This window comes from Gigantopelta aegis, chromosome 10, assembly GCF_016097555.1.
Source record: "Gigantopelta aegis isolate Gae_Host chromosome 10, Gae_host_genome, whole genome shotgun sequence".
NCBI lineage: Eukaryota > Metazoa > Mollusca > Gastropoda > Neomphalida > Peltospiridae > Gigantopelta > Gigantopelta aegis.
In genome coordinates this window covers 57334809-57360466 of record NC_054708.1, presented here as the reverse complement: position 1 = coordinate 57360466, position 25658 = coordinate 57334809, and the positions used below count along the sequence as shown (strand labels likewise).

The 25658-nt window shown below is 36.6% G+C and overlaps 1 protein-coding gene across 3 annotated transcripts; it reads right to left on the bottom strand.

Moving 5' to 3' along the window:
* Positions 1 to 2513: 2513 nt before the first annotated feature.
* On the bottom strand, positions 2514 to 23576 carry LOC121382980 (dual specificity protein phosphatase 12-like). 3 transcript variants are annotated; one of them, XM_041512687.1, is made up of 7 exons: positions 23551 to 23576; positions 10350 to 10463; positions 9792 to 9913; positions 8947 to 9028; positions 5275 to 5470; positions 3315 to 3363; positions 2514 to 2768 (listed from the first exon to the last, which is right to left on the bottom strand). In XM_041512687.1, exons 1-7 carry the CDS (start codon positions 23559 to 23561, stop codon positions 2578 to 2580), a joined length of 765 nt encoding a protein of 254 aa, XP_041368621.1. In that variant the 5' UTR covers positions 23562 to 23576; the 3' UTR covers positions 2514 to 2577. The 3 variants fall into 3 exon arrangements, with proteins under 3 accessions (XP_041368621.1, XP_041368620.1, XP_041368622.1); XM_041512686.1 differs by lacking the exon at positions 23551 to 23576 and adding an exon at positions 16321 to 16882; XM_041512688.1 differs by lacking the exon at positions 23551 to 23576 and adding an exon at positions 16665 to 16878.
* Between the last annotated feature and the right edge of the window lie 2082 nt (positions 23577 to 25658).

Here is a 25658-nt window from a genome sequence, read left to right as displayed (position 1 = left end):
GACGGACGGATGGACAACGCCATATCATAATACGACCCATCATAGACGGGTGTATAAAAATGTAGCAGGAATATATCAAAATTACCAAAAGCTGGACATCCAGTATAATGAATTAATGTTTAATGACCCCCCCCCCCCCCCCCACACACACACACACACACACAAAAACAGCTATCAGCTATTGGGTGTCACAAAAGGAAGTATCTGTATATAAAAATATGGACATCCAATAGTTGATGATTAATAAATAAATGTGCTCTAAACAATACAAACTCCTGTATGTACACTGGAATGCAAATGCTTCTTTTCAGATTCTATGGACATACACTAGTCTCCACTTTCATTTTGTAACAAATGAAGATTGTTATCATACCATACTTCACTTAATTAATAAAACATTGTTTACAGTTGTCAATTTTCTCCTGTGATGACATTTCACCAGGCAACACAATTAGTCTTCAGCTGCTGTTGTCCGTCTAGTAGTATGGCAACCACTCAAGAGAATGACAAATGAAATCTGTACATTTTACACACAAACATTCATTCAATCGTTCCCTAATCCCTTTCTATCCACCAAAAATACATGCAGTTTTGAACATCCAACAGAATTAATGTGAGATCAATTCAAGTTGGGTAAAATAACCAGGTCGGGCGAGTTTGTGGTTAAATAAAAAGTTGGTACTATGTGCACTAAACATTCATGGGCGATGTATTGTAACTCTGTAAGATAATCTGTATCATACTGTATCACATCTCTGTAAGATAATCTGTATCATACTGTATTGTAACTCTGTAAGATAATCTGTATCATACTGTATCACATCTCTGCATCGGTATAGCTCCAGAGATGAAAATGGAGAAAACTTGAGGTATTTTCTGTTTTGAGAGCAAACGAAAAAGAAGGAAGTTAGAGTCATGTGATCAGAACAGGAAGGAGGACTCAATGGGAGAATTTTAGGCCAACCCATTGGCTGTTGGGATGTTCGGACCAGACTACTATCCTTAGGGGAATATGCATTTGTTTTGAGGTCAGGTGAAGTGAAAAAGAAATGACTGGACAAAAAATCCAGGGAGGGGAACTAAACTGCAGAAAATTGCTGGGTCTTGAAAGTAGGGTTATTGCACCAGGGCGACAAACTTTGCAGAATTTTCTAAAACAAAAAATAATTTTCTTGCTACATGTATTCCATAAAATCTGGAATTGATGCCAAATATCCAGATTTTATTTTGTTTGTTAAATTTTACTCTTTACTACATAACATTCTAATAATAACAGAGGTGTATTGTTATGCATCTTTTTGGTGGTTGTTATTTTGTAAATATATTATGAAAATGTCATTTTCACATATTTTAAAATTTTGGTAAATGTTGCTTTTGCATGCTGTAAATATGAAAATATCAAAATTGTCCATTTGGTTGGTCACCCTGTTACATAGTTTTTATCAAAACCACAGAGACAGAAAGAATTCTTGGGAAGGGCCACCAAAATCTGGGAAAATCTAGAGGCTTCACCACCACCTGATAAATGATAGAGCATTTGCCCAAGGTACAACCAGGTGAAGGATCAATTGCCCTCAGGTCCTCTGCTAAACCAGACCACAACCATTGGTACTAATATCACACATGTATGTTTTGCAAATTTAAAGTGACATATAGCTTTTATTCAGGAGTAGCCCAATGGGCCCACCGACGGATCAATCCCAGAAGGACCGTGCATCAAGCGAAAGGTTCACCACTGGGCTACGTCTCACCCCTTCAGTAACGAGAGATTGAATGTCGGTAAGGAAAGATTGAATGTCGGTAACGAGAGATTGAATGTCGGTAACGAGAGATTGAATGTCGGTAACGAGAGATTGAATGTCAGTAATGAGAGATTGAATGTCGGTAACGAGAGATTGAATGTTAGTAATGAGAGATTGAATGTCGGTAACGAGAGATTGAATGTCGGTAACGAGAGATTGAATGTTGGTAACGAGAGATTGAATGTCAGTAATGAGAGATTGAATGAATGTCAGTAACACAGTTAACTTTAACATTATGGATGTGGATTTTGGTTGCAGTCACTCTTACAAGTTACCCGTCTGTGGGCCAATTGGGCTATTTCTCGTTGCAGCCAGTGCACCATGACTGGTATATCAAAGGCCATGGTATGTGCCATCCTGACTGTGGGATGGTGAATATAAAAGATCCCTTGCTACTAATGGAAAAATGTAGCAGGTAGCAGGTTTTCTCTCTAAGACTAAATGTCAAAATTACCAAATGTTCGACATCCAATAGCCTATGATTAATAAATCAATGTACTCTAGTGCTGTTGTTAAACAAAACAAACGTTAACTTTCTTCTTACAAGTTACATATTGGTGTGATCCCATATTGCTTTTTACCAGTACATATAATCAAATTTGATCCCAAATTCAATTACAACATGCTCTTAAATTGGTATCATGTGAGACCCATAATGTATTAATTATAAGTCACAGGACCCTAAATTATTTTTCTTATGACGAAATATTGTTGAATGAAAACCTTTTATTTGTCATCAAGTACAAGTGGCTGATGAAAGAAGATATTGGTGGAGTCATGTCAGTTCAGAGTCGACTAAAAGAACACTTCCACTTGGACCAGCCTCTGTCATCACTGGAAGGACCGTATTCCTGGAGTTCACAGCAGCAGGTACAGTGACTGTGGAATTTCTTCTGCATTCGTCAACCTTGGAACTCTGAATGTGAAATGCTGGTGCTACCCATGATCCACAAGGACATCGTTCACCTATATATAAAGAAAAAAACAATGAGACACTAACTGTGAATGATGAGCGAAAGAATACGATATATTGCAGGAATTTCATTTCATTTCAACTTATTTTCGTGCTTATATCCAATTAAGGTTCAAGCATGCTGTCTTGGGTACACACCTCAGCTATCTGGGCTGTCTGTCCAAGAAAGTGAGTTAGTTATTCATTGTTAGTGGTTAGTGAGAGAGAAGGGGGTGTAGTGGCCTTACACCTACCCATGGAGCCGGTACCGAGCCGGTTTTTCAGCAATAATCTTACTAATACAATGTAGTTCTTCATGACAATGATGTCTTTACATATTTTACTTGCTTTATTACAGAAATGAGTATGATTTGGCAGAAATTCAGAGTAAAACATCTAGGATTTGACAAATTAATAGCTTTATTGGCAAGAAACTGTAAGATGTCATCTATTAATATCTTTATTAGTTAGACATCTCAATATCACATTAACAAAATGACTGAATTATTGTTGAATATTTTCAATTACAAATATATATAATAAATAATTATGTAACTTACCATACCATATGAATGATCCAATCTTTGCTGAACATTTGGGACAGGAAAGCTGTAGTAGTAATAAAAAATGGTAAGAAATTAGTATTTCCACAATAAATAGGAAATTGCCTCCAAACAGATTCAGATATTCTTTTTTATAAGTATGCTACAATAACGTGATAGTTACGCATTTCGTTTTCTGTTGAAAATCTCCTATTAGTTATACATGTACTGACAGATGATGCATCAATTAAATTGAGTTCGGATTTCACTTTGAAAGTCACAAGTTTTTTTAAATTCAAGCACATTTACCAAGAAAGTGCTAAACATTTTAGTCTTTGTATACTGATGCAAAGTGAACACAACAGACATTTGTTTCATATATGTTTGTGTCCTATTTGTCTTGTATATTTCAGTAACTCTACAGTAAACCCAACTAAATTCTGTCCTCATGTCCATTATTTCTCGGTTAAAAATGTATTTACGTATTTATTTACTCCAATTGAATTCTTATCAAATCAAAAACAAAATAATACAGGGTTTTATCACCTATGTTTATAATCGGCACCATTCCCCACCATTTCCCAAAAGCTATGTCATTTTTATTCCCAATTTTGGAGTAAAAAGTTCCCAATCAATGTAAATAAAACATTTTTTTAATTATTATATAAAGGCATATTTTGAAAACAATACATAAGACTAGATATTAATTTGCATAAATACAAGTATATGTATAGTATTAGTCTTTTCGATTCTAACAAGGCTTACTAAGATGTTTTTTAAATGAAACTGAAAATTCCAAATCTTTTGTAAAACAACCCTAAAATTTCCAAAGTCAAAGCCATGGATGTCAAGTCAAATTTTAGAAATTAAACCCTGTAGCGTTAAATTATGGCTAGTTGAAAGTAAAGCACAATATAATTCTTCAGAACAGTGCTGCCTTTATACAATAATCATGTTTATCATGCAACCACGCTTCCTGTGGTCTGATATCAGATAACCCCTACCTGATAATTCAAAGTGTTATTATGTCACTGCCAGCTAATACTTCTGTTGCTAGCATGATAACCTTGGCATAGATCGAATACTTTTATTGTACTATATATAACTTCAACCTTGGCGTTGATATATGTTACCAGGTCACTAGGACATAAATTATGCACATGACAATGGGAATCAGGAGTGGGAATTGGTGAACTGTAAAAAAGAGGAAATCTAGAGGGGTTCAGGGGCATGCTCTCCCCCCACCCCCAGAAATTCTTGAAATCCTAGGTTACAATCTGTGCCATCTGAAACATTTTGGAGGCTAAAATAAGTCTCAATAATAGCACTTACTGAGTATTTAGTAGTCATCTTTTCACACACATACCTGCTCACAATCTTTCTACAAACACATTTCCAAAACTGTGTATCTCTACTTTGCTGTGAAGAAGCAAGATATGGAACTCTGCTTTGTTTTTTTCCCACGATGATTAAAATGTGAGGAAACGCAATGTTCCATGAGAGGAAAACTGTGGATCCAAGGAGAATTCCCACCCCTGGGGAATATCAGGTTACTAGGAAATACATACTGTGCATGGCGGTGGTTTGGCAACTAATTTTTCAAACATCCATTTCCAGCAATAAATGGTGAACTGCATAATGAAATAAAACTTTTACACTCCGTAACATTAGAATATCTGCTATTTTTCAATTCTTCATTCTCTGCTCTATTTCGGAATGAACAAGCATTTTGAATTAAACATTTAAATTAAAAAAGGCAAGTAGCTTCCTGCAAAGAATGTTCATATTAGAACAGTGGCTGATGTTACATGTATTACAATGTAGTGACATAAATAGCAGTGACACAGAAATGCTTAACAGCCAGTGACTGTAGATCTTCCTTGAATTAAATTTCCATAAATGGCTGAAGCCCATCTGTTACACCATTATTACAGCCTGCCTGTTACACAATATTATCTGATATTCTATATTAACCAACCTTTCCATCCATTGTTTCCGTACAATGTTTCATCCACTTGACTGGTTCAATGAATAGTGACTTCTTGCAGGTCTCTTTCTTCTCAGTCTCGTTCGCAATTTTCTCATTGGCGGCCATTTTGCCACGCCAGTCAAATGCTGATTCTCCCTGCCCAGTTTTGTGATGCAGAAGTGCACCATCTTTAAATAAAGCTAATCTGAAAACAAATGTCACATATTAAAGTTACTAAACAAAGCCATTTGGTTAACAAGAGTACCGGTAAGGTACATGATACACCTGTTATTTGTATCACAGTGATCTAGTAATTATATGTGACACAATGCCATCCCAAGTTGTTCCTGCATGTGAGGTTTGATGGTCCTGTATGCATCTGTATGCAAGATATAATCCAGACAAGGAACTTCTGTTATGTGCAGTAGACAGTGAAAAGCAGGTCACAGTGACCTCGTAATAGTATGTGACACACCGCCATCCCAAGTTGTTCCTACATGTGAGGTTTGATGGTCCTGTATGCATCTGTATGCAAGATATAATCCAGACACGGATTTACTGTTATGTGCAGTAGACCGTGAAAAGTAGGTCACAGAGACCTCGTAATACTATGTGACACACCACCATCCCAAGTTGTTCTTACATGTGAGGTTTGATGGTCGTGTATGCATCTGTATGCAAAATATGGTCCGGACAAGGATTTACTGTTATGTGCAGTAGACTGTGAAAAGTAGGTCACAGTGACCTAGTAATAGTATGCAACACTGCCATCCAACGTTGTTCCTACATGTGAGGTTTGATGGTCCTGTATGCATTTGTATGCAAGATATGGTCCGGACAAGGATTTACTGTTATGTGTAGTAGTGTATGCTGTTTACGATAGACAGACAGAGAGAGAGATATATCACACAAATATACCAGTGATCAAAATATAATTTTTGTGAAAGAATCGGGACATTATCATGTGGGTTGAGTAGTGGGACAGTAGATGCTGACTGTAAGTCAACATTAATTTATCACCAAAATTTGGACATAGCCAAGTATGCATATGCAAACACATATACATGACCAGCTACAATACACGCACGCACACACACACACACATATACACACACACCCACACATTCATTCATCCATCCATCCGACGCAGGACATAGCCCAGTGAGAAAGAACTCGCTTGATGCACGGTCGGTCTAGGATCAATCCCCATCAGTGAACCCATTGGATTATTTATCATTCCGTGGTACATGTATATCAAAGACCGTGCTATCCAGTCTGTGGGATGGTGCATACAAAAGATCCCTTGCTGCTAATGGAAAAAAGTTGCAGGTTTCCTCTCTAAAACTCTATGTAAAATTTACCAACTGTTTGGCACCCAGTAACCGGTTATTAATAAATCAATCAATGTGTTCTAGTGGTGTCGTTAAAGCAAACTTTAACCATCCATGGATCCATCCATATGTACGTACATACACACCAACCCACCCACATATCTACCTACAAACCTACATGCATACATATATACATAGATACACGCACACACACAGACACACACATCCTTCATAGTAGTCCATTTCAAATGAATGGATTACAACCAAGCGAAAATCCCACTCATTTCGGCACGCATGCACATTTTCAAAATGTCCACATGCCTTTAAATGGTTTTACTAGAGCCCCACGACTGGTATGTGACATCCTCTCTGTGGGAAAGTGCACATAAAATACCCTTTGCTGCTGATGGGGAAAATGTGACAGGTTTCCTCTCAAGATTACATGTCAGAATTATCAAATGTTTGACATCCAATAGCCGATGATTAATTAATTAATATGCCATAGAGGTGTCGTTAAACAAAACGAAAAAACTTTGAAATGTTTTATTTGTAAGTTTGTTTTTGTTTAACGACACCACTTGAGGACATTGATTAATTAATCATCGGCTATTGGATGTCAAACATTTGGTAATTCTGACTCGTATTCATCAGAGGAAAACTGCTACATTTTTCCTAATGTGGCAAGGGATCATTTATATGCAAATTCCCACAGACAGAAAAGCACATACCACAGCCTTTGGCCAATTGTGGTGCACTGGTTGGAACAAGAGGTTTTATTTGTAATCCGAAATATTTCTGCACTCAAATTTTTTGTAATAATGGTTCTAATTGTTGTTACCGGTGTAGCATTGATACATTTGACAGATCCATGAGTAATATCAAAAGTTATCATTGTTATAAAAGTTTATTATGTCAACGTCACCAAGTTGTAATCAAATGAAAATTTATATTTATAGTAATGCAATAAGACTTGTTAAGATTATTACTATAGTGTTGTAAACCTCAACTGTCTCAGTATATCATGTAAATGACATCTAGGTTTTTTCCAGTGACCTCTTCATCTGGATTATGTTAATGAAGCTAAGTCTTATCTGTATTGCTAAGTGACTTCTGTCTTTCTTGTGTCTTGGTTTGCGTTCAACTTCCCATTAGATTATATCATATAACTGATAAAATTAACAAATTATCACACCTGCATGACCTATCCGTTTTTGTCCATCCATCGTGTGTAAATTAGACTGATCTTTACATATATGAAAGACTATTATTTGGTTATAGCATTTCTGGAAGTAAAGAAGGTTTATAAAAAAAATGGTTTAACTTCCCCATTTTTTTTTGGCCCTGCCCCTTAGGTCCATGGAGAATCAGAATGACGGAATTCAGATATTTGTTTCTCCATGTATCAAGAAAGCTCCAACAAAATCTGAATGGAATTGGTCATGTATTTTGGGAAAGCTTTTTAAAAAAAAAAAAAATGGCTCAATTTTACCCTTTTGGGTCCAGCCCCTCAGGCCCTAGTTACGGTATTGTAACGGAAACTTTCGCCTACGTCGATGTCAGCGCTACGTTATCGTATCTACTCAGGCCCCAGCAGGGTCAGGATGACCACATTTACTACTTTGTTACAAAGAAGCTTTCCACACAATTTTGTTGCCATTGTTTATGTCGTTTTGGAGAAGAAGTTGAAAATGTGAACAATTTGTAAATGTTATTAATTTTGGGTCCACCATTTATTTCCAGGGAGGAGATAAAGTTTACTATAGTTATTATGTGCAAATGAAGTGAAGATCAATATCGATATAAAAATTCAAAAAGTAAATTAAAACAGTGTAAAGAGAAATGCAAAAATGTACAGGTGAGTAAATTGTTATTAAACAAAACCACACTGTAGAAAACAGAAACTTTGTTTCCATGTCATTACACAAAGCCACAATGTAGAAATAGAATATTCAGAGATTATTATACGAGCTTGTGTGTCGTACTGATTTTACGAAACGAGTGTCAGTATTATTGTATTATCCGAGCGAGAGCGAGGGTAATACACGAATCCTGATACAAGTTTCATAAAATCAGTACGATTCACACGTGAGTGTAATAATTTCTTTAATATCCACATTATTCAAAATATAATTTTTATGAATAACAAGTTAGGACCATGTCAAAACTTTTGAAACGTAACTAAAAAGAGTTACATTGAGGAAGCCACATTAAGTTACGACGTTATTTCACAAAATTACGTCATTCGTGGTGCACGTGAAATCATTATGACACACGTGGGTCATACTAATTATATTTCCCTGAATATCTTGAACTATGTGGATAATAAAACAAGTTCTTATGTCAATCTTACCTGCATTTCTTACATTTGAAAACAGTGTCACCTTTAGTGTCCTCTGACATCAGCTCATCAAGAAGAGGACCCTTGTACACTCCTGAAAGTAAACAACACAACCCAGTGAGTTTTCAATCTACATTTTTATACAATAAATAGAAATTACATGTATAATACTTCCTTGAAGTGTCAATACAAATATTGCAACAAAACCAATTTAAGGCAACTGATAAATCTGAAGAAAACCAAACATTGTTAATTTACATTATACAACGGTATTAGTGTGGCTACTTCAATGTATCAAAGACACCAATAATATAGGAATAACATGATTATCATTATTTAATAAAATCACACCCAATATGTACAATGCTGACTGTTAAAGAAATAATTATCACAATATACAGTGAAAGCCCTCAAAACAGACCCTCTGTGAACGTAACTAGAAGGAAACAACAAAATGGCAGAATTATCAAAAATGATGTGATTTTGTAAATTTATTTCCAGCCATTTGTTGTGCACATGAAATCATTATGACACATGTGTGGCATACTGGTTATAATTTCCTGTATATTTTGAACTATGTGTGTAATAAATCAATATATCAAACTCATAATGTGAATGTGGTGCTGAAGAACAAATGCCAGAACACATCCTACAAAACTGCCCACACCTGGAAGAGAAGTCAGACAGTTTGGACACAAGACACACCCCTCAATATCAAACTCTGGGGACCTCTCGACGACCTCCAGAAGATGCCACATCCGGATTATTGATCTAATATGGCCAAGTCTTAATTGAACGCAGAAGAAGAAGAATCAAACTCATGGAAGTATCTTTTACAATTAAGGCAAAATACATACCTGCTTGTACTCTAGCAGCCAGTTTACCGAGCTTGTACTGACGGAATATACTCGATGTCTTGTCCACACAACAACCCATGTCTTCATACAGTTTAAGTTGCTCTTGGAAACCACAGTTCACTCTATAATCAAAACAGTTTTTAGTTCCGTACTCTTAGAGCAATGCAAAGATCTTGTTAATGCTGTTCAAGAAATCAAAAGCCCTACTCTTGCTTTTTAACATGTATTTGAAATGAAAAGGTCACTTAACTCCTTCTGTTACCTATTGTTTTAATGACCCCTTAATTAAAACCTATGGCAATTATTGACTTCCACTACATCCTCAAAGTGTGGACAATGTTACAACATATTTTTGTCACAGCCTTTATAAAAGGTATTATTCAGTCACTGCCTAGAAACGACACTATGGACTCTTTATCATCCATAATAATAAAATTAAAAATAAATACATTCCTGACAAAAAGAAGATGCCTGTACACTGTAAATATTTTTGTAGGAATAAAACGTGAAAGCCAATTTCAACATAGAGTAATAGAGCTAATTATATACCGTACTTACTTAACAATAGGTCTCTTTTGCTTCACCAAGTTTACTGCTTCCTCTTGTTGCATTTTGTTCTTAGACATTGTGTATGCTATCACCATTGTTGCACTTCGTGATGCTCCAACAAGACTTCAGTAAAAAAAAGAAAGAAAAAAAAAAGATAAATGACTATAAATGCATGAATTTCACATGAATTTAAATTTGCGCAACCAACACATGAACAGAACATATGTGATATGTAAATGAGTTTTCACAATCCTATTATCTGGAAACATGGGTTTTGTACTAAGATGATATATAGACTAGAGGATTTGTCACTAGTGTTTTTTAATATGAAAAATATCTATGTTAAACAAATACCAGTTAACTAGACAAGGTTGATATTTTACAAACACAAATAGCAAATTTTACTTATCTTATAACACTTCTAAAATAACATTTTAATTCGATATTTAGTAAATCAAAGTTCTAAAGTCACTTCACCGGTAATATGACGTCATCGTGATTAACACAATTGTTGTTGTTTTTTTATGTAGTTTGATGTCACACATTTCAATTAAATCTCATCAAAACATTATGCTCAGTTGTACAAATGTTATTGGCTGTAAACAAATGACCCATTGACAGAAAAACATTATTAACCAAGTTAATAATGATAAATATCAAATGGGTTTATGACATGGATATTTTTATAAATAAATGTATAAATATATATTAATTAATTACTGATGTTCAAGTGATCAGTTATTATCCAAAACAGATGATTTTGTTTTTACCGATGTGATGACCAATTACGGGGTTCAAACTTAACAGACAGCATTGCTATGGATAGGTAAAGGTCCTTACAGTTAGTGATGGCACGTTTTTTGCCACTGGATACAAATTATTGCCGTCTGTTGGAAGAGATAATACTTGCTTTATTTGTTTATCTGTTGCAGAAGTTACTGGTTTAAAACTGCAGTCTAGGTAACAAATTATCAAGTTAGAGTGCTGAATGGATTTGATGTAAATATGCTGGGGTTTGGATTTGTTTTTATTTCTCTAAAAAGAAAACATACTGAATACATATGCTGGTACAGTATTACCATTAAAGATCTGAGCCGCATGTAGATGACATACACTGTAATAGATCTGCAAAATCCTAATAATTCAAATCCTTTCTAACTTCTAATTGATTGTATATAATTAAAAGTTGTTCAGTTGATCAATATCAAATTCAAAACAATTCCCAAAAGTAGTAACAGTACTCCCCCCCAAAAAAAAAAAAAAAAAAAAAAGAGAAAAAAAGAAGACATATATAGCACATTCTAATTGTAAGGTTTCCATGTTTTTAAAAGTAGTACATAGTCAAAATGCATACATTTTAAATGGTTGAACTAACTCTCACTCTCTCTCTCTCTCTCTCTCTCTCTCTCTCTGTATCTCCCCAACACTTCCTTTCTCTCAAAGCACACACACACACACAGAGGGGAGAGACAGAAAGACAGACAGACAGACAGACACAGACCATTATGTAAGCATGAATATGTATGTATGTATGTATGTATATATATATATATATATTGATCTGAATACAGTAGGTTAGGATTGGCTAGGTTCTGTTTACCAAGCAAGCACTAGAATGACATGGCAACTTTTCTACTAGACTCATACTGGGGTGATTTGTTCAAACACTGTGCAAGTTGGTACAGGATAAAACAAAACATACTGTTTGGTTTGAAATACATATATATGAGATGTTGAAATCAGTATTTTTTATTTATCCTGGGTTCTTTTGAAAGACCCTAAAAGTGATTATGAAGGTAACAGACTGACAAATAACATGACTCAGCAAAAATATAAAGGTCATTTAAAAAAATATATAAATAAATTAAATAGTCACAGAAATCAGGTTGACAGCCAGAGATGGGTTACTACCTGTTAACAAAAAACAACATGACTCAGCAAAAATCGAAAGATCATTTAAAAAAAATATATATTTAAATAGTCACAGAAATCACATGTTAACTGAAAACAAGAAGTCTGGCCTGGGTTTTTTCTGATTATTTCATATAGTATTTTTGTGTTTCTACTACTACCGAGTACTACAGACTAGAAGCGTCTCATAAAGACTGAAGGCAAATTGTGGTGATCAATATACATGTACAGTGATTATAGTTGCTCTGAGATTGTATGCAATGAAATATTCTTTTGACATGACTTTGGCACGACATATTTATTGCAATCAAAAAGACTCTTAAGATGGGGTAAGTCCCACTATTCCGAAACTTTGTCCGTAATGTACATCATAAATGTCATCATTTCATGGCAAATGTCCAATTTAAATATATATCAGTATATGTATGCGAAATTTTACAAATGCGACTCAGCTCAGGATTTATAGAGTACTTAACATTAACAGATCTTCAGAAAACAGACATGCTTTACAACTTAGAACTAAACTTTATAATCAGTTACATGTGTGCCATGAATCACTAGCACTCAAGCAGACCTATAGGAACCAGCTGAGGGGGAAACACATTCACACACATTTGAGAATAAAACTGTAAATAATTTTTATCTATACTCTATATAAATAAGATAAAAATATGGCCTGCCATGTTAGATACATCTGCCGTCAACTCACTTGACACAAATGTATTGGACTACCCAGCACTCTCGATCTAACTAGAGCTGAGCAGTATACCATACAGTGCTGTCCGGTGTATCGACGCACCTAAGCATTCAAAGACCATTTTCTATGTGAACACTGTGAAATACTATATAAAATGTGTCTCACCAATGAAGCAGTGGATAATCTAAAATACACTACAAATTGTTTTATGTCTGTAGTAAATAAAAAAAAAAAATTGTCCATAAATGTAGACATGTAGCTTGTATCCAAAACGATTTGCATGTCCGGTGATTCGGCTCAGTAAATGTGGATAGGTGACCCTGCTATTTATAAACCGCCCATGACCTCACTTTGTATCCTATAAACATTACACTATTGTTCCAGGATTATTTCAGCACTTTTTTGTTTTGTCTTGTTAAAAATATTACTATGAAAATAAACTATTACACATGACACATCTCATGTTCGAAAGAAAGAAAGAAATGTTTTATTTAACGATGCATTCAACACATTTTATATGTCAAGGACCACACAGATACTGAGAGAGGAAAGCTGCTGTCGTCACTTCATGAGCTACTCTTTTCGATTAGCAGCAAGGGATATTTTATATGCACCATCCCATAGACAGGATAATACATATCACGCCCTTTGATATACCAGTTGTGGTGCACTGGCTGGAACGAAAAATAGCCCACCGACGAGGATCGATCCCAGACCGACAGCGCATTGAGCGAGCGCTTTACCACTGGGCTACGTCCCACCCCTCTCATGATTGGTTTCTAAACCATTTTCTTGAGTGGCACAGTTTATCATTACTCCATATGCATGGCTAAGATCCCAAAATGGATTTTTTTCGTGGGTAGATTGTGCACATACATGTATGTGGGTCTTATTTCACTTTTAATTTTTGTAACAATGTGACAATAATTGTGAACTGGACTGACTGTCAAGCAAGGTGTTAAAATTTTCATTTTGTTTGCATTTTTCTGTGTTTTCCTTTTCAGTTTAAATAAAAATAACCGAAAAAAGAATTATATTGTTTACTATAATTTAAAAAATGCAGGAAATGTGTTTTTTAGACTGGTTTTAACTACTTCACCTTTATTTACATGAAAACATGATTTTTTTCTTCAAATTATGATATAATTATTGATAATTATAATAATGTTTAATTGCACCCGTAACAATAAATATGCTGATACTTGATTAACTATTGAAAAAGGAACTGAGCTTTAAAGGACGGGACAATTAAGGCATTTGGCCTGGTATGCATATTCAAAGACATATAATGCATATCATTGCTTAAAATCAACAAGTATAATCGTATAGTTAATTAATAAAATGGTTAAATGTGACGGCTATTATATATAACGGGCGCAGCCATTTTGTACCATCCCTGTGAATACGCCCTCTGGCGAGCTGGTGGTGACGTAATACCTATCGTGTCACGTCAGGAATTGGTCTTCGAACTGAAGAAAGAAAACATACCTGATTTTTGCGGATGCATCACAATGTTCTGTAATAATAGCCATCCCAGTAAGCCAGCAACAATTATATATTATTTTTCAATACAAATTAAACCACCATGTCAAAGTGTTGAAATAACTGTATTATGTTTTGTACATAAATTAACCCATGTACTGAAATAATAATCGGAGTGTTTTCTTGGTTAATTGGTCTTTTCTTTCCGTGGCCTGTACCTGTGGTTCCTGATTGGCAGGTGTATATTTAGACGGTCCCCAGACACTGTGCGTTTTTCATTTGTTAAAGTGTCAGTATGTGTTGGTGGTCCGGGCATGTATCTTTCCAACACATAAGGCTCTTGTTTGAGCTGACTCTACCTTTAATTCACTAAAAACACTGACAACATGACAACTTCTTAAGCATACTTAAGCAAAATACCAAGTGCACCAAATCACTGGATGTGCCAATACATCAAACACGGCTGTATATACCATTTGGTATTGGTAAAATTCAATACCGATTTACCATACTGAGTAAATTTCTAAATACCAAAATTTCTGTATTGAAAAATGTTATTCGTCATTTAGTAAAGCACTAACAATATATCTGACAAATGCAAAATAGCTAAAAAGAAGAGAGATGAGGGCCTTGTGCATGAATTTTATTTTATTTAGAAATTAGATGAAATCTGCGGGTGAGACTTAACTCAGGCATGCACTTAAAGCAGAGTATACCGAAAATACTGCTTGAGATCGGTATCGGTATTTTATTAAAGGTAGGGTCAACTCCAACAAGAGCCTTATGTGTTGGAAAGATGCATACCCGGACCACCAACACATACTGACACTTTAGCAAATGAAAAACGCGTATATAGTATTTTTCTCTGTTTAATAATCCAAAGGAAAAATGTACACTATTACGCCTATTGATATGCTACGTTGGAGCAAAAACGACAACCCACGATACCCAAGTGATAATTTTCTTTTCTTTGGGACTACGTAATTGGTCAGTTCTGTGGTTGTAGATGGAAAAAATCTACTTAATCAATAGTTTTACAGAACTATTTACAGTAATAAACCATGTCCATTACTATTTTAGGGGCGACAAGTAATATTCCACAATACCGGTATGTATTTTTGTGTCTAGACAGCGTCAATTAATTGGCTCGTCTGGTTACCAATCAAATACACATCTGCCAATCAGGAATCAAAGGTAGAAGCAACTAACAGCATAGACCAATTAACTAAGAAAACACTCCGTGTATCATTTCAGTACGTAGGTTAATGCATGGGCAAAACATTGTTAATTGTTTCAACTTGTTGGGTAGCCACTTTGACATTGGTATTTTATTTTGTATTGAAAAATAATATATATATAGTGCTGAATATACTTACTGTTGGCTTACTGGGATGTGTATTATTACAGAACATTGCAATGTATGACTATTTATCATCCCGCAAAAACCAGGTAGATTGTGTTTCTCTAGTTCTAAGGCTCATTCCTGACGTGACGCGTTAAGTATTACGTAACCACCAGCTCGCCAGAGGGCGTACTCACTGAGATGGTACAAAATGGCTGTGCCTGTTATATATAATAGTCGTCACATTTAACCGTTTTATTAATTAACTATACGATTATACGTGTTGATATTAAGCAATAATGTGAATTATATATGGTTGAATATGCATACCCGGCCAAATGCCTTAATTGTCCTCTCCTTTAATGCCAAATACTGAACCGATACCAAGGTAAATTACCCAAAAAATATTGATCAATACCAAACCTGAAATTTCAATACCACCCAGCTCTCAATCTAAGAGTTTATTATATAATTTCACCATTCCAAGCATGGTTTTATTTTTTCAACAATGTTAATCTGACCATGTATCTACATCAAAACAGGCGTACCAGTGAACCAAAACTCCGCCATGATCTCTCCCTTCTTCGATAAACTGATTACAGTCGTCCATATGTGTTAATAAGTCCGTATCTGGCAGGTCTAGTCCATGGACATACTTTGAAATGAAGCCATTGGTGGTTTCCTGACTTAAAGGTCTGTCGTCAATAGTCAAAATATGTGTAATTCCACACGTCTTCAAAGTCGATGTATCCAAGGCGGCTTCAACGCCTCCAAGATAAAGTTTTTCAAATATTTCACTCATGTAGAGCGACATTTTCCAAAAGTAATGTTTTATTAGTGACTAGTATTACTTTATTTTGTAATCACTGACAATGTCAGTTGATGACACTACCTATTTAGAAGCAAAAATATTGCCAATCGTTGTTGAAATCGTTTCTAGCATGGGCGCAGACATCTTGAAAACCTCTATTTATGTGACTGTCTAAAACTAAAAGGATCTAAATTAACAAGACTACACATCAAAGTGAAAAAAAAATGACTTTGAAACATGCCACGATAACAAAACTGTCAACTCCAAAGTTACATAAATTATGACATCAAAAATGAAACAAAAGCTACAAAAGTATAGAAGAGCAAAAGACACCCCTCCACCCCCACCCCCACCCCCAAGTTGATGGGAGGCCGAGAATGAAAATTTACAATGTTACCGTATATAATCTTGTAATAAGCGAGAAAATTCCATTAGTATCAAGAAATCCTTTATATGCACTTTCCCACATACCAAGGCTTTTGATATACCAGTCGTAGTCGGGATGAGTAAAAAAAAAAAGAAGAGAGAATGGGACCACTGAGATAATTCGATCCTACGACACGAGTATCTCGGAGAACGCTCTTATAATGTTAAAGCTACAAGTTTTAAACCGACTTTTTGCAGGAGCGGATAGTGGAATGCAATGTATAAAAAGTGCACACTTACAGTAATCAGGCAGAGTGAACAGTCACAAATGACACCTAGAATACTCCCCCAAAACACTAAGCCAACAAAGATATATATAAATTTATTGTACATTGTAATTTTTTTTACACACTGGATTTTTCGCGGAATTTCGAAAGGGGATGTGCACATCCAGCACCTCCCACCTGTATCGGCACCTGGTGTGACAGCATTGATCTAAACCATAGAACTGTTTTAACTGTTAATTATTTATTATAAAAATTTATATACAAGTTAAATGTGTAGGGATGTGTGTGAAATTAACCTAATTACTTTTATGACACTCAGTAAAGGTATTCTATTTGCTTGCTGAAGGTTCAGAACGTCCCGATTTTGAAGGGGGTGAGGTGGGGTGGGGAGAAAAAAACATTGGATTTACATTTTTGCGTGAGACTCCTAGTTCTCTTGTCTAAGCAAACATATTAATTAATCATACATTATAGTATACTACATATGTGCACGGGCTCCCTTTTTCTTTTCTTTTTTTCTTTTTTTCTTCTTACAGACTGATTTTTGTCCGAATTTAAAAACAATGCCAGAATCTGGATAACATCATAAATGTATTCATATTAGCATTACCAGTGTATCGCTACTCGGCTACTGCTTGTTTTTGATACGGACATTTTACATTTTATTGATTTTACTACAATGAGCACTGGCTGTGGCTGATGCTATGGATCAGACAACAAAAACACAGGTAAAACCTCTATTTACATTGAAGTATAGAAACAAACTCAAGTTATACTCTTCAAAATTAATACATAATCTGTAGTATTATAAAATTATTGAAAATGCTACGGAACGTTTACTGTCTGGAAACGAACTGTTGTTGATTTTTAAAGTCGAAATACGGGGCGTTTACGATTTTTGACTGACGAGTTTTGTCTTATTTGTTTTAGAATTCTACATCAAGATGCAAATATTGTCGAAAACAAAATTGAAAATGTTACGTCAGCTGTCAAGACACATATTGTAGATTCACCCAAAAGAGAAACTGTCAATTTTAATTCCACCCAGTGACATTTCACATCTGTCTCTCAGTCTGCCTCTCAGTCTCTCTCTCTCTCTCTCTCTCTCTCTCTCTCTCTCTCTCTCTCTCTTGTATCTTAATTTTGGTAAGGGATTAAAATAAACCACTATAAACTATGTATGTGTGTAAGAGATTACGTGTATATATGTATACTCGTGTATGTATATATCTTGCAGAAATCACATTTTTTATTTGATTGAACAACAACGTGTCAAACCAAAGTGAAAGAAAGCAGCTGTGCCTAGTGTTGACCAATTTGCAACGGGAACAAGACCAGTTCCCCATTCCACAATATGATAGCTTCAAGATCCTGGCCCATATTCGGATGGGATTATCCGACATATAAATTGAATGCACTTCTGAATTTTAGAAATGACAAAACGATATTCATTGTTTATCAATTATGTTTTATCTGATCAAAACAAAAACATTTTAAAATGGTCAAATAATCATGTACTTTTTCAATTATTAATATCCGAGGAGGAACAGCCAATACAGTATCATAATGACAGAGTCAAATGAACAATTCAATCAACAATTCAACTGAATTGAAAACAATATTTCATATTTCTGAATGTAATGTGTTAGATGGCCTGTGATGATGATATTGGCTGTTTTGGTGTAACGAATAAGCTATTTGAGTATTGTAATATTTTTACAGTACATAACAAAAGAGCACTCATTATTAAACTTAAATGCGCCTTGCAAATGAGTAATTAGCATTACCCAATATCAACTGAATTGTAAACAATAACCTGGATCAAGACAATCAGATTGGGATCAAGAGGAATGGATGTTTCAAATGTTGAGTACGTACTAGTACTACACAATCGAAAATTAACAGTGTTCTTAAATAAAAATTAAAACGCCAAATGATTAAGTTAAAGCTATAACAGAAGTTTCGGATGTACCCGTCCATAGTTTCTTTGCGACATAGAATTTAAACAAGTTGTATTTGGCCAATTTTACACATTGTCCCGTGTCGTGTAAACGATGGACGCCATTTGAATGTTTTACCACATCCACACATTTTGTTCATATCACCCAATCTAATTAAAATTAGCTCCACTGGTTAATTACTATTACCTGTGGATCTAACAGCACCCTGTTGGAGCTCATGTCCAGTTGACCTTTCATTCGACCAATCAAAACCTTACTTGTAAAATCATGCCAGTGATTTGAGTGCGAGTGCGAATAATTTGTACATGTTCATATACCACTAGAATTTCGAGCATGTCCGTCCCGGGGCCTGTCTCTGGATAGCCAGTGACTTGCTCCGGGACAGAAAAAAATTAAGGGGACAATTTTGAAATTTACATCCAAAAATTAATTAGTGGGCCTTTAAAATTTTGATGCGCATCTCTAATTAATATAATTAATAAAAGAAAAATCTACTCATTAAATTTGGTCGCTAGATTAGATTGGGCGGTCAAAAAGAAATTAGATAGATAGATAACAAGTTTAACGGGGGCGGGGGGGGGGGGGTAAAATGGACAGAATTTTGAAAATAGCAATTAGTAAAAAATTTAATAGAATAAATAAAAAAAAAATAAAAAAAGTTACAAGCCAAAAAAAAAAAGAATTGACTGCTCGGCCGAATATTTATATAATTTGGAGCATTTTAGGAGGACAGTCCAAAATTAAATAAGAGAAAGAAGAGAGGATCGGACTATTTAATAATATTTTTTTTTTAAAAAGAAGTAATTTCGACATAAAATTTTGAACGAAGGTCTAAAAGTTTAAAGTCCGATCAATATGGTCCGGGCCGGAGGGGAGGGGGTAAGTTTGAGGTGGGCGGAATTTGGAATACGAATTTAGTCCAAACAAAAAAATTAGACTGCTCGACCGAAAAGGTTATAAGGTGGTTTGAGCAATTTAGACGGGCTTCCAAAATAAACTGCGTCGGACTGTTTAAAAAAAAAAAAACATAAAATGTTGAATGGGGGCCACAAATTTTAAAGTCCGACTAAGCCCTTGGAAGGTTGGTGACTACGAAGGGCTGAGAGGGGCAGCCTTGTCCATTTTGGGGAGCAGATGTTTCTTGTGAAGCAGGGTCCGTATCACGTGCAGGTACACAGCGTCGCCGCAGACTGCCTTGACCATCCGGTATATGGTGTGGCTATCCATTTCCGGGATGAGTATCGCCTGTCTGTAGACGTCCTGACGGCGCTGTGTGACCACAAGTCCTGGTTCTCCTTCCAACCTAATGCTGTGAAGTTCAAAATGCGTGTCGTCGGGCAGCTTGGTCCATGCCACGTTGAGGAACTTCCCTCTGAGCTTCTTCGGACCAGCAGTGTCCCCCTGCAGAAGTTTCCGGTACTGTGGCTTGATCTTATCCACGGTTAAGTGCCAGTCTCCTGCCGGTTCTGCGGGGGGGGGGGGGGGGGGGGGGGGGGGGGGGGGTAGACGGATGTTGCGGCGGTGCCTTGTCGGGCTGGTGGGTCGGCGAGGTAGCCTTCCTCTTGCCTGTAGCAGCAACAGGCGACTCAACGGAGGCGGTCGATAAAGTTGACCGCCGCGCCGGAGACGCAATCCTCGGAGTAGAAGTCGGTGGCTCCCTCCTCTTCCTCTGGTACATCGCTGTATCCAGGACCGAGTAGGTAGTTTCCGGGGACTCCTGGGCCTTCGGCTCTGTCGTCCTCTTCTGAGGGGGCGGCGACGCAGAAGGGACCGCCACTGGCGGTTGAGCCGCCAGTTTTGCTCCCCCCTGTATCGCCCCTGGCACGCGTTTTCTCTTCCTCCATCCTCTTCCTCTTGTCTGCGGGAACGCGTCACCGTACACCAAAGTCACGGTTGCCCGTGACCCGGTGTACGTGACGCGATACTCTTAGCAACATTCCATAGGACTGCACAAGTCCCCCCAGGTGTGTGTGTGTGGGGGGGGGGGGTAATTGCAGAGCAACTTCGGCGACGTCTACTCGCAGCGGAGTCATAGCTAGGAATGATTCGGTGGATAGTTGGGCTGTCCATCTGATGTACAAGAATCGCTTGTCTGAAGATCTGCTGGGGTGTCACGATAAGTCCCGTCGCGTCGTTGAACCGTAGGGTGTGAAGCTCGTAGTGAGTCCCATCCGGCAGTGGCTTCCATTTCTGGTTGCTGTACCGGCCTCTCAACTTCTTCGTGTCTGTTGTATCCCCTTGGACGTAGTCCCAGAATTGTCACTTGAGTTTCCCCAAGGCCAACTCCCACGAGTCTACGTCCTCCTCTGCAGCAGGCGGCTTTGCCTGGTGGTGTGACGGCTTTCCGCTTACAAGCCGCGGCAACAACTGTATCCATTGCCGACTCAACGGGAGCGGTAGGTAGGTGGTGACTGGTACATGGCAGTGTCCAGTGTCCCGCTGGTCGCGTCCGTCGACTTCTCCGCCTGTGGCGAGATGGTCTTCCGCTGAGTAGATGGAGGGGCGACGACGAAGATGGAACTGCCACTGGCGGTTGAGCCGCCAGGTTTGGTTCCCCCTGTGTCGCCCCTGGCGCACGTCTCCTCTTTCCACGTCCTCTTCTCTTCCTCTTCGGGGTATCGAGATCGCAGTACACTAAGGTCACGGTCGCCCGTGACCCAATGTACGCGACTCGATACTCACGCAGCACGCCGTAACTAGCTTAGTCCCCCCAGGTGTGTGTGTGTGTGGGGGGGGGGGGGGTAGCTCGAGAGCACAAACAGCAACGTCTTGCTTCATAGCGAGTTGAAATCGGAGTGATTTGAAAAGAATTTGAAAACATTCAGGATTATGCCGAGGGTATACGAAATGATTCGGTTGAATTACGAAGTATGCCAGAAACGAATTTCAATATAAAATTGTATATAAAATTCGTTTCATAACGAAAAAAACCCACAAAAATAACGTGATGTTATAGACATAAAATCTGTTTATACTAGTATACAATCCAGAGTTTATTACTGCACTTTTCCCACTGTTTTTTAATGTTGAAATAGACCAACAAGTTCGCCTATTGCATAAATAGTCTCGCCCGATATTTTTAGAATTGGTATGCTCCCGAATAACGCTATAAAAGGCGAAGTGTAATTGGTCGATATTTAAATTGTTATTTATAGATGAAGTGTCACCTGGACATGGAAGTCCACGCAATGCTGTTAGATCTACTGGTAGACCAGTAGAGCTAATTTTAATCAGATTGCATATCACTGTGCTTACCAACCATGTGATTTTGCAGGGACGCTGATGTTTTGAGTTTTGATCCACATTCTTGGCATGCATATTTTCAGGGTCATCACCGATACATGGTCCTTTGTGTTTTCACATACTTGAAACATATGCAAAATATTTTGAGTATTTAAGGCAGTTGTAAGGCTTGTTTCCGATATGGTTATTCAAATGGCCGAAATAAAGTGACTTATCACAGTATGTCTTATCACAATCCGTACACGAATACGTGTATGTCTTAGCATGGTGACGCTTTTTGTGTATAGAAAGTCCCTGTCGAGTTTTGTAGACTTTAGCGCACACCTCACATAAGCAGTTTGGCATCACCGTGCGAGAAAGTAGCATGCTGCCTTAAATCAAATTTACCGGAATATCTTTTCGAACATTTGTCACAACTGAATGTTTTCTTCTCATGCTTAGCCATGACATGTCGTTTCAAATTACTGCCAACTGGACTTTCGTAAGTACAAAGATCACTTTTTTTTTGGTCTTTAATACTCCACTAACCTTTGATTTTGGGGTTGATGTTATAACAGGTTTACAGTTGTTAATGTCAACATTAATATCAGTACAGTTGGTGATATAGTTTTCTTTGACATCTGAGAAAAAAAAAATTCATTGATATATCAGTTTGTTTCATTAATGATAACAGACGATTCAATATATGAATGACAATTCCGTAATCAAACTAATTCAGTAAACACACCGTAACACCGTTGAAAAAACGCCGTAACCTATAAATAGAAATCATCAAAATTCCGTATCGTTTCTGTTTTGATTTAGAAAAGGTAAAACGTGCATTTTCTGATATTTTAAGGCAATGTTTTGACAATAAATGCTAACATATTTATTCTATACAGAAAATGTAATGCTTGTATGAAAGTTACAGTGAACATAGGTAGTCCTGACATATTATTTTTCTACGGATCCTTTTTTTTTTTTTAGCATGCTCTATTGTATGACACTGTATTAAAATAGTACTTTAAAATACGCTATACATCGCTATGCACTAAATTAAACACGTGCATATATATACGGTACGTTAAAATTAATATCCGAGTGGTTTGAATAATTAAATATGAAAGTTACCTTATAAGCATGAATAATATTGTCTAAAAATCTACCGGAGCTCGAACAAGAAACAAGCAACACGCCGTAACAAAAATCGTCAACAATCCACTCTCGCTGTAACCACTTAGTACCGATACAGTGATTACTGCCAAATAGCTATATATGGTTGCAAACGAATCACTACGCATTTTAACATAGATTACAACTGATAATGTGGGCAGAATTATAGAAATACATGATGAAAAAAATCCAGGTCAGCTAATTTTTCCCTAACATCTCTAATGTTTTTGCCCGAATTTGAGGATTTATTCACATATGGGTTTTCCAACAAAAACGTGCGTCTATAAATTTACGGCGCTTCTCCTTGCACAGTTATACGTCATATGTAAATAACAATCACTTTTGGTAGTGTTAATGTTACTGCCCTTGTCATCTCACGATGTTTGATATCAAATAGCCGATGATTATTAAAGCAGTGTGCTTTAGTGGTGTCGTTAAACAAAGTAAACTAACTCACGATGACGCGGTGAATCGATCCGCGGTCTTTGAACCAATTCCCCAAAAACGTCTACATCTTAATAATATAGAGAATAATGCATGAGTGATCGTTAGATACCATTTATCTCAAAACGAGTTGTTTTAAACTGTATCTAACGAGCGAAAGCGAGTTTGATACGTTTTTAAACAAGAAGTTGTGAGATAAATGGTATCTAACGGACACTAATGTATTATTCTATTTCTTACATATCCTCAAAAACCAGGTTTTAAGCAAATTTTAACATCTTTATCGACTAAAAGATATTTACAACTTTTTTCACTTGTAGCTGACTTACACATCACAGACACATGATTGCCAGGTTAACTATACGTCACAGTGTAATCGATTTCCAACGTGCTGTGTTTTATTGTACGTATGGCATTGATGATCTGGTCTTCATCTAGGAGCAGCCAGTCGTATGTCTTGAAATTGCTAAGATACGTACGTGTGTAAACAGCTATGTGTTAACAAAAATAACGCATGCATGTTGTTCTCACCAACGGGTGTGTAAGAAATGTTTAAGATAGGCCTACATTTTAAAACAACTCGTTGTGAGATAAATGGTATCTAACGGCCACTCATGTATTATTCTCTATTTAACACTCATTATGGGTGCCAGGCGATACAATACAATACAATAACTTTATGTCCATGTTCATATATGAATAATAAAAACATAGTCTGGTTGACCAGCAAAAATAAAGTACATAAAATATTAATCGCTAACATCAAAAAACTAAACTACAACTCTAGCTAATAAAGTACATGTAGTGTAACAGATTCTATTCTTGTGTCTGACCTTTGATACTCGGTAAATTAAAATAAATATTATTAAGTGGCAGGGGGTCTGGTTAGCAGAGTAGTTCGTGCAGTGTCCAAATCTGAGCAGAGTTGTGCGACTGTAAATTGTAATGAATTGTGTTTTAGGGCAGTTGATGATATAATAACATTGTTCATATTTAGTTAGTGTTTGGAATATTGGGAATTCGTGTGCTAGTGTAATAAAATATTTTCTTCTGTTCGTTTCTAGCTGTTTGCTCCCTCAATATCTGTGTGGTCCTTAACCGTATGTCCAACGCCATATAACCGTAAATAAAATATGTTGAGTGTGTCGTTAAAGGGACAGACCCTAGTTTCAGCCCATGAAAATACCAAGAGTCTATATTACTTTAAAGGTCTAAAGGCAGAACCACTACATCACCGAAGCCGGTACAAGACAAACGGAAGGAAATGGTTTATTTAAAGGGATATACCCTAGTTTTTAAAATCTAAGGCCTATTTGTTTACTATCAGAACCGGTTTTTTTTGATAACTGAAATCATACTTTACTTAGATGTCATTGTTTAGATTATCCATTTCCGTACATTCTAAGTGTTTTTGGTCATCCTGGTGTTTGTAATATCACAAAATGCATTTCTCATATTTTTAAAACCGCACGTACGTTTGAGAGGTGACAGTTATGGAGTAGAGTTTTAGTCTATTTTTAGAGGGTATTTCACCACTTCAAAGTCACAGACTCTTGTTTCACTTAGTTGTTACTTTATCCAAATGTGTTACAGGTTTGAAGATTAACTAAGCTTAGTGTTAA